The sequence below is a fragment of the Elephas maximus genome, chromosome 2, assembly GCF_024166365.1.
Source record: "Elephas maximus indicus isolate mEleMax1 chromosome 2, mEleMax1 primary haplotype, whole genome shotgun sequence".
NCBI lineage: Eukaryota > Metazoa > Chordata > Mammalia > Proboscidea > Elephantidae > Elephas > Elephas maximus.
The window spans coordinates 4307794-4320313 of NC_064820.1; the positions used below are offsets into that span (position 1 = coordinate 4307794).

General features: G+C 43.2%; 1 protein-coding gene across 3 annotated transcripts in view; it reads right to left on the reverse strand.

Moving 5' to 3' along the window:
* Positions 1–12520, reverse strand: part of ADCY2 (adenylate cyclase 2) — a 527505-nt gene that overhangs the window by 168896 nt on the left and 346089 nt on the right. For all 3 annotated transcript variants that reach the window (XM_049860641.1, XM_049860650.1, XM_049860633.1), the window contains 2 exons: positions 9846–9957; positions 5591–5718 (listed from right to left, as the gene is read on the reverse strand). In XM_049860641.1, the coding sequence (XP_049716598.1) occupies positions 5591–5718; positions 9846–9957 (240 nt within the window). The remainder of the gene's footprint in view (positions 1–5590; positions 5719–9845; positions 9958–12520) is intronic.

Genomic DNA, 12520 nt, shown 5'->3' on the forward strand with positions numbered 1-12520 from the left:
CTTTATGTGGTTTGATATCGACTTCTGTCTCCGAGCCATCACTAAGATATAGTAGTGGTTTATTTTGTAATTGCTCACTGAGACTTATCTTGTTTTGTTTTCTTTCAATGTACGTGGATGGGCTACTAGATTGTGCTGTCTTGTTTGTTGTAGCCCTTGACTTACTTATGACCTATTACCAGCTGGTTTGGGCTGTTGCCAGATATATATGCCTGAGTCTATTCACTATTCTTGAGTAGAATCTGATTTTGGGTCATCAAGTGTGTGCTGCACCCTAACACCTATCCACCTCGAGAAGTAGTGGTGATAGTTGTGTGCATCAGATTCTATTAGCAGCTGGGGTTCACCCTCCGGGGGGGCAGGATGCTCACCAGCTTCCCCCAAGTGTCAGTGAGGTAGGTGCGTCTCTATTCCTGTAGCACCTTGGTGGGAGGGCACTGCAGCTGTACCTTAGGCCCCCAGTGCAAGTACCTCTACTGATTGGTAGGTGTCACCCTCCTTAGACCCATAAGGCAAGAGGCTAGGTGGTCTGGGGGGAGCTTCAGCCCTCAGTTCCCTGTTGTGGGTCAGTTAGGGCTCTGTTGAATAAGCAGAGATATCAGACCTGGGAAACTTGTTTTTCCAGAAAATCCGCTAAAAAAAAAAATGCAGTCAGATCCCTATCAGAACTGCCTTTGGATTATAACCACCACCTTGTTCCCTGTAAGGATGAAAGTCCGAGATTTGGATCATATATGCTTGGCTGTAGCTGTTTCTGTGTTTTTAGTCCAATTAGGGATGGATTTTTGGTCCCTGGGTTTTTTGTGGTTCCTTCTCTCAGGCCGGAAGAATGGGTTAGGAAAAGACCAAAAAAAAAAAAAAAAAAAAGGGAAAAGCAAAGCCGCCGCGGAGCCAGAGCCATTCTCCCTCTGGCTCAGGAAATTCCAATGTTAATGAAGCCGCCTGGGAAGGGTGGGGGAGGGTTCAGAGAAACAGGAGAGTAGCACCCCGGAATATAGCCAAAGTTGCTTATCTTGCTTGGAATGACTATTTTATCTGAGATTCCTGAGGGGCATGTTGCGTATGTGTGCTGGCTGTGTGGAGATTGCCCCCGAGGGTCTGGCCCACTGAAGCCATGGTCAGATCCTCCGCTGCCAGTCCAAAGCCCAGGGTCAAGGTTCCCCTGCTAGGACGCTGCACTCCCGGCTCCAAAATCAGTCGCTGCCTCCCGGGAACTTCTCATCCCACCAGCCGCATCGCTGTGCCGCCTCTGCGGACCGGCTGGGTCCCCTCCTGGGGTTAGTTCAGGGCATTAGGGCTACGCCCCATGCTTGCGCCGTGACAGCGCCCAGTCAAAAGCCCGGCGCCAAGGTTCCCCGGCTGGGATGCTGCACTCCTGGCTCCAAAACCGGTCACTGCCTCCCTGGGATTTCTCCCACCAGCCGCGTCGCCACGCCGCAAGCGCGGACCGGCTGGGCCCCCTCCCGGGGTCAGTTCAGGGGGGTAGGGCTGCGCCCCTTGTTTGCGCCATCACAAGATTTTGAGTTCAGCTCTCCTGGGCCCAGACCTAAGCCCGGCGCCAAGGTTACCTGACTGGGACGCTGGCTCCAGGCTCCGAAAACAGTCGCTGCTTCCCCGTATTTGTTCGTTCTCTGTCTCTAAATCTGTGTTTGTTGTTCAGGGTTCGTAGATTGTTATGTATGTGATTGATTCACTTGTTTTTCCAAGTCTTTGTTGCAAGAGGGATCCGAGGTAGCGTCTACCTAGTCCGCCATCTTGGCCCCGCCTCCGAAACGTTCTTTTTGATGATGAATGCAACACCATTCCTCTTTGAGTTGTCATTCCCAGCATAGTAGACGACATGATTGTCCAATTCAAAATGGCCAATACCAGTCCATTTCAGCTCACTAATGCCTAGGATATCGATGTTTATACATTTCATTTCATTTTTGATGATTTCCAATTTTCCTAGATTCATACCTCGTACATTCCAGGTTCTGATTAGACCCCCATGTGTCTGTCAGTTTGTCGTACTGTGCGGGCTATGTGTTGCTGTGATGCTGAAAGCTATGCCACCGGTATTCAGATACCAGGCCAGGTTTCAGCTGAGCTTCCAGACTAAGACAGACTAGGAAGAAGGACCCGGCAGACCACTTCTGAAAAGCATTAGCCCGTGAAAACCATTAGCTATTAGGGAAAAGCAAATCAAAACTACGCTGAGATACCATCTCACCTGGGCATTACTGACACTAATCAAATGTCAGAAAATAACAAATGCTGGAGAGGCTGTGGGGAGATTGCAACTATTATGCGGTGTTGTTTTTGTTGTTAGCTGCTGTTGACTTTGACTTATAGTGACCCTATGCACAACAGAACAAAACACTACCCCGTCCTGTGCCATCCCCACAATCATGGCCATGCTTGAGCCCATTGTTGCAGCCACTGAGTCCATCCATCCCATTGAAGGTCATCCTTTTTTTTTTGTTGACCCTCTGTTTTACCAAGGATGATGTCCTTCTACAGGGACTGATCTCTCCTGATAATATGTCCAAAATATATGAGACACAGTCTCACCATTCTTGCTACTAAGGAGCATTCTGGCTGCACTTCTTCCAAGACAGACTTTTTCGTTCTTTTGGCAGTCCATGATATATTCAATATTCTTTGCCAACTCTATAATTCAAAGCCATCAATTCTTCTTTGGTCTTCCATTCATTGTCCAGCTTTCACATGCATATGAGATGACTGAATACACCATGGCTTGGGTCAGGTGCACCTTAGTCTTCAAGGTGACATCTTTGCTTTTCAACACTTTGAAGAGGTCTTTTGCAACTGATTTGCCCAATGCAATGTGTCTTTTGATTTCTTGACTGCAGCTTCCATGGGTGTTGATTGTGGATCCAAGTAAAATGAAATCCTTGACAACCTCAATCTTTTCTGTTTATCATGATGTTGCTCATTGGTCCAGTTGTGCACTACTAGTGGGAATGTAAAATGATACAACCATTGTGGAAAATGATATGACACTTCCTTAAAAAGCCAGAAATGGAAATATCATAGGATCCAGCAATCCCACTCCTAGGACTATGTCCTAGAGAAATAAGAGCCATCGCATGAATAGACATGTGCACACCCATGTTCACTGTAGCATTATAACAGCACAAAGATAGAAACATCCTATGTGCCCATCAACAGATGAATGGATAAACAAATTATGGTATATACACAATGGAATACTATGCAATGATAAAGAACAATGATGAATCTGGGAAACATCTCACAACATGGACAAGTCTGGAGGGTATTATGCTGAGTGAAATAAGTCAACCACAAAAGTACAAATACTGTAGGAGACCACTATTATAAAAATTCAGGGAAAGGTTTACACACAGAAAAAAACAATCTTTGATAGTTATGAGGGAAGGGAGGGTCAGGGAGGGGAAATCACTATCTAGATAGTAGATAAGTGTTAACTTTGGTGAACGGAAAGGGAGTACACAATGTAGGAGAAGTCAGCACCATTTGACCGAGACAAAGTCATAGAAGCTTCATAGGCACATCCAACTTCCCTGAGGAACTGAATTGCTGGGGTTGAGGACTTGGGACCATGGTCACGGGGGTCATCTAGGGCAACTGGCATAACAAAGTTCATAAAGAAAATGTTCTACATCCAATTTTGGTGAGTAGTGTGTCTGGGGTCTTAAAAGCTTGTGAACGGCCATCTGAGCTATAGCTACCGGTCCCATCCTGTCTGGAGCAAAAGAGAATGAAGAAAACCCAAAACACAAGGGAAATATTAGTCCAAAGGACTACGAGACCACAAGTTGCACAGCCTCCACCAGCCTGAGCTCAGAACGACTAGGTGGTTTCTGGCTACCACCACCAGCTGTCCTGACAGGGATCACAATACAGCGTCCAGGACAGAGCAGGAGAAAAATGTAGAACGAAATTCACATTCACAAAAAAAAAAAAAAAAGGAAAAGATTAGACTTATTGGTCTGACAGAGACTAGAGGAACCCCTGAGACTGTGGCCCCTGGATACCTTTTTAACTCAGAACTGAAACCACTCCCAAAGTTCATCCTTCAGCCAAAAAGCAGACAGGTCAATAAAACAAACAACGACACACGTGAGGAACGTGCTTCTTAGTTCAATCATGCACTGGAGACCAGATGGGCAACTCCTGCCAGGACACAAAGACAAGAAGGCAGGAAGGGACAGGAAAAATGGATGGCTGATAACGGGGACCCGGGGTAGGGAAGGGGAGAGTGTTGACACACCACAGGGACTGCAACCAATGTCACAAAACAATTTTTGTATGAATTGTTGAATGAGAAACTAATTTGCTGTTGTAAACTTCTACCTAAAGCACCATAAAAAAAAATTATTTAAAAAATACTCTGGGACCCTGCCACCTACTCTCTAACAGAGACACAAGAGGCTTCAATGAAGGGGATGAAAACGCATGGCAATGACAATTTATTTCTGCCAGACAAGTACATCCCTCAGTTATCAAATGTCATCATAAAAGATGTATACAGGAAGTTGTCCCTCGTTACCTGGTTACTCACAAGACAGTGTGGAGGGGGAATGATGCTGATAACAGTAGCTTAAGGAGGAAGAGGCTGAAGGTGGTATTGTAGTACCAGGAACTATGACAACCTCCAAAATGACATAGGCGTGTATGCCATGCTTAACTGATAAAAATGATAAGCAACAGGCTCATTATGGAAAAATAAATTGCATCCTGAAAAAAAAGTACAGGAAGTTGTTCTCTCCCCTCTCCTTCCTTCCCCTCCTCTCCTCTTTCTCTCCCTTTCCCCTTTCCTCTTTTCCTTCCCCCTCCTCTTCCCTCTCCTTCTCTCATTTTTGTCTGTAGTTTACAATAAAAAAGAAAAAAAATCCCATCAGCTAAAATCTTTCAACTGGGCAGTCAGCAATCAAAAAGTTGTATCATTTTTGAAAACGATTCTGGCTTCTGAGAAGGGCGTTACTCCAGAAGGGTGTGCTATGGTGCTGCTAATAAAAACGAACTCTCTACCTTATCCTTCACTCTGTGCTTGTGGATGGTAATGGCTATTCCATACCAGCAATCATCTCTAGAATTATACAGAGTCTATAGGTGTAACACAAAAAAGATATAACCTGAAACTAAACTCACAGAAGTGCATGTTTTTAGGTAGACGAAGTGATTTTGGAGTGGATTTTTACACTGACTGCACTCTAGTGGTAAACACGACTTCATCTTTTAGGATCTGTGGGTAGCATATTGCTTGTTAAAAATCAAGGAGGTGCTGAAAGGGCAGATGTTTTCTTAAGATGAAAGAATACATTGAAATGAAAACAAACAAAAAAAGCTCACCTTTGAAAGCCAACAAAGCCATCCCTTCCCATAAATTTCCAACTCAGTTCTGTTGTCATGTCAGGCTTTTAATAACAACAACATAAAACATGCCCAGAGCTCTTACTTGGACAGTTACTCACACGCCAGTCAATGGGTCTCCACACATTTCTATTTGCACTTACCAGTAGACTGGAAGATAGAAGAGGGCGGGTGAGAATTATAACTCAGCGGTGTCCTTAGGTTTAAAAAGATCCGACTAAGCACTTACTTGATGGCTTCGCACATGTCCAATCCCATTTTCACACAGTTCTTGGCGTGGTTGGGGAGTGATATGGGGAGGCCAGACACGCAGTAGTAGCAGTCTCCTAGAATCTTTATTCTCATGCATTCGTTCTCCTGGAAGAGGAAACCATGGAGTTTCAGTTGCATGAGGCTTTTATGTTGTGGCGAGGACTCACAAATACCATCCAGAGATATTCTGCCATCACTGCTACAGGCAACAGGGCCAAGCTAAGGAGACATCAAAACTAATGGTCTCCCCTCACTCCCTGACAAGGACAAGCCACCCTCACCCACACACCCACAGGACAAAGCAGGAAGAATGAAGGAAAAGGGGAGGAAGGAGAAGAACATCTCAGGTGGGGATGCAGTCATGGAGACTGTCACACCTGTCAAGCAGATCGGTATGTTTTTCCTAACGTGACCAGGTAGTCCAACAAAAGTGACCTTTTTAAAAATCAATCCAGAGAATGTTCTGGAACGATTTATACTTACTAAGAGCAGGGTAGTATAACGATAGGGTCTTCCCCATTAGTCAGAACCCCCTCAAACACCGACAGTGAAATAAAACAGAAAAGCAGCAAACCCTCCCAGGTACAAAAGGACGAGCAGGACCCAGTTTTATTGTGAACTGCATGTCCTTCCTTCCTACGCTCATGGTTTTATTCATTTACTTATTCCTTTATTTTAACATCTGATAAACATCTCCACAATACAATAGGCCACCTTTCAACATTGCCACGTAATTTAAAACCTAATTCTGGTCTTAGGCTAAACCTTTTTACTATAAAGGTCTACAAACCCTGCTTGTTTTTCTTGCCTGGGTTGTATTCATGTTACAATATTTAAATCAGCTGCGTTCTTATGCATCAATTCTACATCGGTTCCTAACCTTTTCAACCAGCTTATGGACTCATCGTTAAAACAAAAAAAATAAAAAACAAAGATGTGTAAAACACAGATTTTGCCCCTAACAATAGCACAGGCTTATGTATAAACTGAATAAATTTGAAAAAAGAAAGTGAATATCATATCTTATTCTTATGCTGAGTTTGCTGAAGCTTTTGGGCACGTCCTCCCCGTCTGGTAGAGATCTCACAAGCTAAGGTGTACCTTCATGCTTATTTGTGGCACTCGAAACGATGTGTTTAGTAATTTCTGGTAACAATACCATAAATAATACAAAGGCAAACAATTATTTATTAATACTACTTCCCTCCCATACTTCCTGAATACGTATTCTGAGCCTAGAAAACACTAGGGCTAATAACAGTGAAAGGGCAATGATTTTGAGTTCATGAGCTTGAAGTTATTTGCTTTACATAGTATTCACCCAGTGTACCAAGCCATCTGTTTGCCTAAGACACTCTCCATCCCGTATTCTTCAGTGATTAGCCAGGAACTGATATCCAAAGCATGCTGGCCCTCTGACCAACAGTGGATGGAACGAGCTACTGAGACTGGACTCAGATGCTCCCTGGACTTTCCTTTATTGCAACAGGAATCAGGATGTCACATGGAGCACCTCTAAGTAACCCAAGAGAGTCCCAGTACGGAGGGTAGTGGTAGGAAGACTTCTCCCTGTCTTGGCTATTTTATGGTGAGAGGGAAGGTATTTGCCCCTCATCCTCCACGGACTGTTGGGTTAGGGCAAAGCGGGATTTATTGTCATCTGGTGCTACTGAAGTCTTCGCCTTGATTGTAGATCCGAGATTCAGCCAAGATTCAGATCCAAGATTCAGGGTCCTGCAGGGAATGTGTGTGTGTATGTATTCTGGATGGGAATTGCTAGGGGCCTCTAAGGTCAGTCACTGGGGACTTTGCACATGGCACAAATGAGCACTACTTTAAAAGTTCCAAGCGGAGGTGTGGTCATTGATGTCATCAAACCTGCCCAGTAGATTGGTATGTTTTTTTTTTCCCCTAACATGACCAGGTAGTCCAACAAAGATGATCTTTTATAAATTCAAGCTCTTGAAATATTATTTAAGTTTCAATCTTTCTTTTGCTAAAAAATTGAGCACCCATAAACTCCACCTTGTCCTCTGGTTTGGTAAAGAAAGGAAGCGACGCTGCACATGTATTGATTTTTAAGGTCCCCCGCATGACTGCCCTGGTCAGCTGGAAAGCAGAAGACACCTCTTGGGGTGCTTGACACAAGAGTGACTATGGTGACACCAGACAGCCAGGCTTCTTCCTAAAAGGCTGGGCCAGAATTGTTTGTGTTGTTTCCGTGAACTATATTTCACAGTGAGTTAAATTTATGACTAACTCTTCTATACATAAATAACTAATTTTAACTGGCTTAACGAAGTCTCTCTTGTTGGGAATAATTCAAAGAAAGGATTGGGCTGACCAGAATTTTTTTTTTATGAAAAATAAAGGGCAGGCAAGGAAGAGAACATTTTTTTCATCAATGCTCCCACCAACAACAATAACTCCAATAAGTAAGCTCTAGAATGATTTTAGATGACGTCGTATCTTTGAAATTTCCCTAAGTGAGCATATGTCACTGCTGTGGACTGAATTGTGTCCCTCCAAAATATGAGTTGTAAATCTGATCCCATTTGGGAATGAGTTCCCTTCGTTGTATTAATGAGGCAGTATTAGTATATAAATAAATAAATAAAATTAAAAATTAAAAAAAAAAGTATTAGTACAGGGTATGTTTTAAATCAATCTCTTTTGAGATATAAAAGTGCAGATTAAACATGCAAGCCCAAACAGCGCGGAAGATACACGCCACATGATCACCAAGGAACCTAGGAATAGAAGCCAGAAGGAGACAAGGGCCTTCCCCCAGAGCCTACATTGACAGGGAGCCTTTTCCTAGAGCCTGAGCCCTGAATTTGGACTTCGGGCCTCCTAAACTGTGAGAAAATAAAATTCTGTTTGTTAAAGCCATGGACTTACAGCATTTCTGTTATAGCAGTACTAGATGAGTAAGAAAGACACAGAACGCACTGTTCTTAATATTTTTAGTCAAGTGCCACAAGGGTGAAGGGACAAAAATGAGATGCTAGTAAGTAAAGGGCTGAGACAGAAGGTACACATCCTACTTCAAACCAAACCAAACCCATGGCTGTCGGGTCGAACTCCAGCTCAGAGAGACCCTATAGGACAGAGCAGAACTGCCCCATAGAGTTTCCAAGGAGTGCCTGGTAGATTGTAACTGCCAACTGTTTGGTTACCAGCCATAGCACTTAACCACCACTCCACCAGGGTTTCCACATCCTGCTTAGGTACAGCTAAAATGAGGGAAACCCTCTATGAGATGGATTGACACGATAGGTGCAACAATGGGCTCAAACACAACGACAACAATTTTGAAGATGGTGCAGGACTGGGCGATGTTTCCTTCTGTTGTACAGACCTTGAACACAACTAACAACAGCAACAACAATGGAGTCCTATTTCGGGGTGTTTCCGAACTGCTGCTTAACACTGTGAGTACACGAAGCGTACAACCGGGTGAGAGGACATGATTTTACCACCACCTCCCCCTTGGCACGCAGACACCTTAAAGAGGACCTTAAGATGGAACAGTGCAGAGAGATTTGCAAATTGAATCTCATCTCCTTAATTGCGTTTATCATGTTGTTGCTGTTGTTAGTCGACTTGGACTCATGGCGACTTCACGTGTGCAGATTAGAAGTGCTCCATAGGGGTTTCAAGGCTGTGACCTTTCTGAAGCAGATTGCCAGGCTCTCTTCCCAGGCACCTCTGGGTGGGTTCGAACTGCCAACCTTTTGGCTAGTAGTGGAGCGCTTAACCATTTGTACCATCCAAGAGCTCTATATTTATCATAAATGTGTTGAATTCACACAAGCAGAAGTATTAAAAATAGATGACAATATGTGATTATCATATGCTATGTCATTTCTCGGAAACCCTGGTAGTGTAGTGGTTAAGTGCTACGGCTGTTAACCATAGGCTCGGCAGTTTGAATCCGCCAGGTGTTCCTTGGAAACTCTATGGGGCAGTTCTCCTCTGTCCTGTAGGGTCACTATGAGTCGGAATCGACTCGACGGCACTGGTTTTTTTTTTTTTTTAATGTCATTTCTCTTTCCTAACACAGGTGTGAGATTCATTGGGACTCAATGGCAAATGAATCCAGTGAATTTATGAGCAGAATTGCTAAAGGAGACTCTTCTGAGAAAGCAAAAAAACTGAAAAAAGAGCAGAGTGAAAGTCAGCACGGCCTTTGTGTAGCTTCGGAGCAGTCAGTGCTCTGTAATACTCACCTTTGCAATCTGATCAAACTTCCCAAAGAGTTCATTCAGCATGTGGACAAGTTCTCCTGGGGAGCAGTCACTCGCCAGCCGCGTGAACCCAACAATGTCAGCGTACAAGATGCTGCGGGAATGGGGGAAAGAACAGGGTTTGCAAGTTTATACTCATAAAGGAAGCCAAATGATTTTTCCCATATAAAGTGTAATTTTTGCATATTTTATATTTTTATTTTCATGAGAAAAGGTCACTTCTTTGAATAGGGAATGCATGAATACTTTGCTACACTTGTCTACATATTTACTTTTTTTTTTAACTTTTTATAACTTAATTATGAATTTTTTATAACTAAGATGATGTAGCGGTTGAGTGGTGTCCTCCCAAAAGATATATCCATCTGGAACCTCAGAATGTGAACTTATTTGCAATAAGGGCCTCTTCTGGTGTTAATTAAGGCCAGGGTCTCAAGATGAGATCATCCCGGATCAGGGTGGATCCCAAATCCAGTGATGAGTATCCTTATGAGACAAAGAAAAGAAGACCCAAATAGGGACACAGAGAGAGGAAGGCCATCAGAAGATGGAAGGTGAGTTGGAGTGATACTGCCACATGCCAAGGATTGCCAGGAGCCACCACAGGCTGGAAGAAGAAAGGAAGAATCTTCCCCTACAGGGAACATGGCCCTGCCAACACCTTGACTTTGGACTTCTGGCCTCTTGAACTATGAGAAAATAAATTTGTTGTTTTAAGCCACCGAGTCTACGGTAACTTGTTATGACAGCCTAGGAAACAAATACAAACGGAGAGTTAACAGGAGAAGAGAAGGTTGGGCAATGGGTTTTCTCCATTCTTGGTGCTCCTCCAGACCCAACTTTCCCCCTTGGTACCAGCCTCTCTGTGTATGTGGTGCCTACCTGGTAGTTCATGGCACTGCCATAATATTGATAATCAATACACATGTGTCTACTTAAATTGTCATATGGATTTACGTTATAAGAATGCCTAAAATAGAAGAAACAAAAGAACAAAAATCAAATCCTGTTCTCATTAATTCAAAGAAAAAAAAAGGAATAAAAATTGCCTTAAAAACGATTTTGGAGTGCTTTCTACCTGCCACACCAAGTAGATACGTGGATCTTCATGAAGCTCAGAGTTTGGCTGGGGGCAATGCGTTAAACAAGTAATGCTCAATAAATGTTAAGGTCCAAGTGTTAATAAGCGCTATGAAGGAAAACAGCAAGAGGCTATGGGGAAGACTGTGCAGGCAGATCAGAGAATGGAGGGCCAAAGAGAGTCACACTGGGGGTGAGGGACCAGGGATAGTCACTCTAGTGTGAATTAGAGAGTCGGGGACAGGGGAATTATACTGTGGATGAATTAGAGAATAGAGATCCAGGGAGAGATTGTGGGGGTGCATAAGAGAGTGTCACCCACGCATCTCAGTTTGTCATACTGTGGCAGCTTGTGTGTTGCTGTGATGCTGGAAGCTATGCCACTGGTATTCAAATACAAGCAGAGTCACCCATGGAGTACAGGTTTCAGCTCAGCTTCCAGACAAAGACAGACTAGGAAGAAGGACCCAGCTGTCTATTTCTGAAAAGAATTAGCCAGTGAAAACCTTATGAATAGCAGTGGAACACTGTCTGATATATTACTGGAAGATGAGCCCCTCAGGTTGGAAGGCACTCAAAATCTGTAGAAGAGCTGCCTCCTCAAAGTAGAGTTGACCTTAATGACGTGGATGGAGTCAAGCTTTCGGGACCTTCATTTCCTGATGCGGCATGGCTTAAAATGAGAAGAAACACCTACAAACATCCATTAATAATCAGAACCTGGAATGTACAAAGGATGAATCTAAAATTGCAAATCATCAAAAATGAAATGGAATGCATAATGATTGATATCCTAGGCATTAGTGCACTGAAATGGAATGGTATTGGTCATTTTGAATCAATCATATGATCTACTCTGCCAGGAATGACAACCTGAAGAGGAATGGCATTGCATTTATCCTCAAAAGGAACATTTTAAGATCTATCCTGAAGTATAGCACTGTCAGTGATAGGATAATATCCACATGCCTATAAGGAAGACAAGTTAATACGACTATTATTCAAATTCACTCACCAACTACTAAGGCTAAAGATGAAGAAATTAAAGATTTTTACCAACTTCTGCAGTCTGAAATTGGTCAAACATACAATCAGGATGCATTGACAATTACTGGTGATTGAATAAGAAAGTTGGAAAAAAGAAGGATTGGTAATTGGAAAATATGGCCTTGGCAACAGAATGATCGCATGATTGCATTTTGCAAGACCAAGGACTTCCTCACTGCAAATGCCTTTCTTCACCAACATAAACAAGAACTATACACGGGGACCTCGCCAGATGGAATACACAGGAATCAAATGGACTACATCTGTGGAAAGAGCTGATGGAATAGCTCAGTATCATCAGTCAGAACAAGGCCAGGGGCCCACTGCAGATTAGACCATCAATTACTCATATGCAAGTTCAAGTTGAAACTGAAGAAAATTATAACAAGTCCATAAGAACCAAAGTACGACCTTGAATACATCCCACCTGAATTTAGAGGCCATCTCAAGAATAGATTTGACATGTTGAACACTAATGAATGAAGAACAGAGGAGTTATAGGAGGACATCATACATGAAGAAAGCAATAG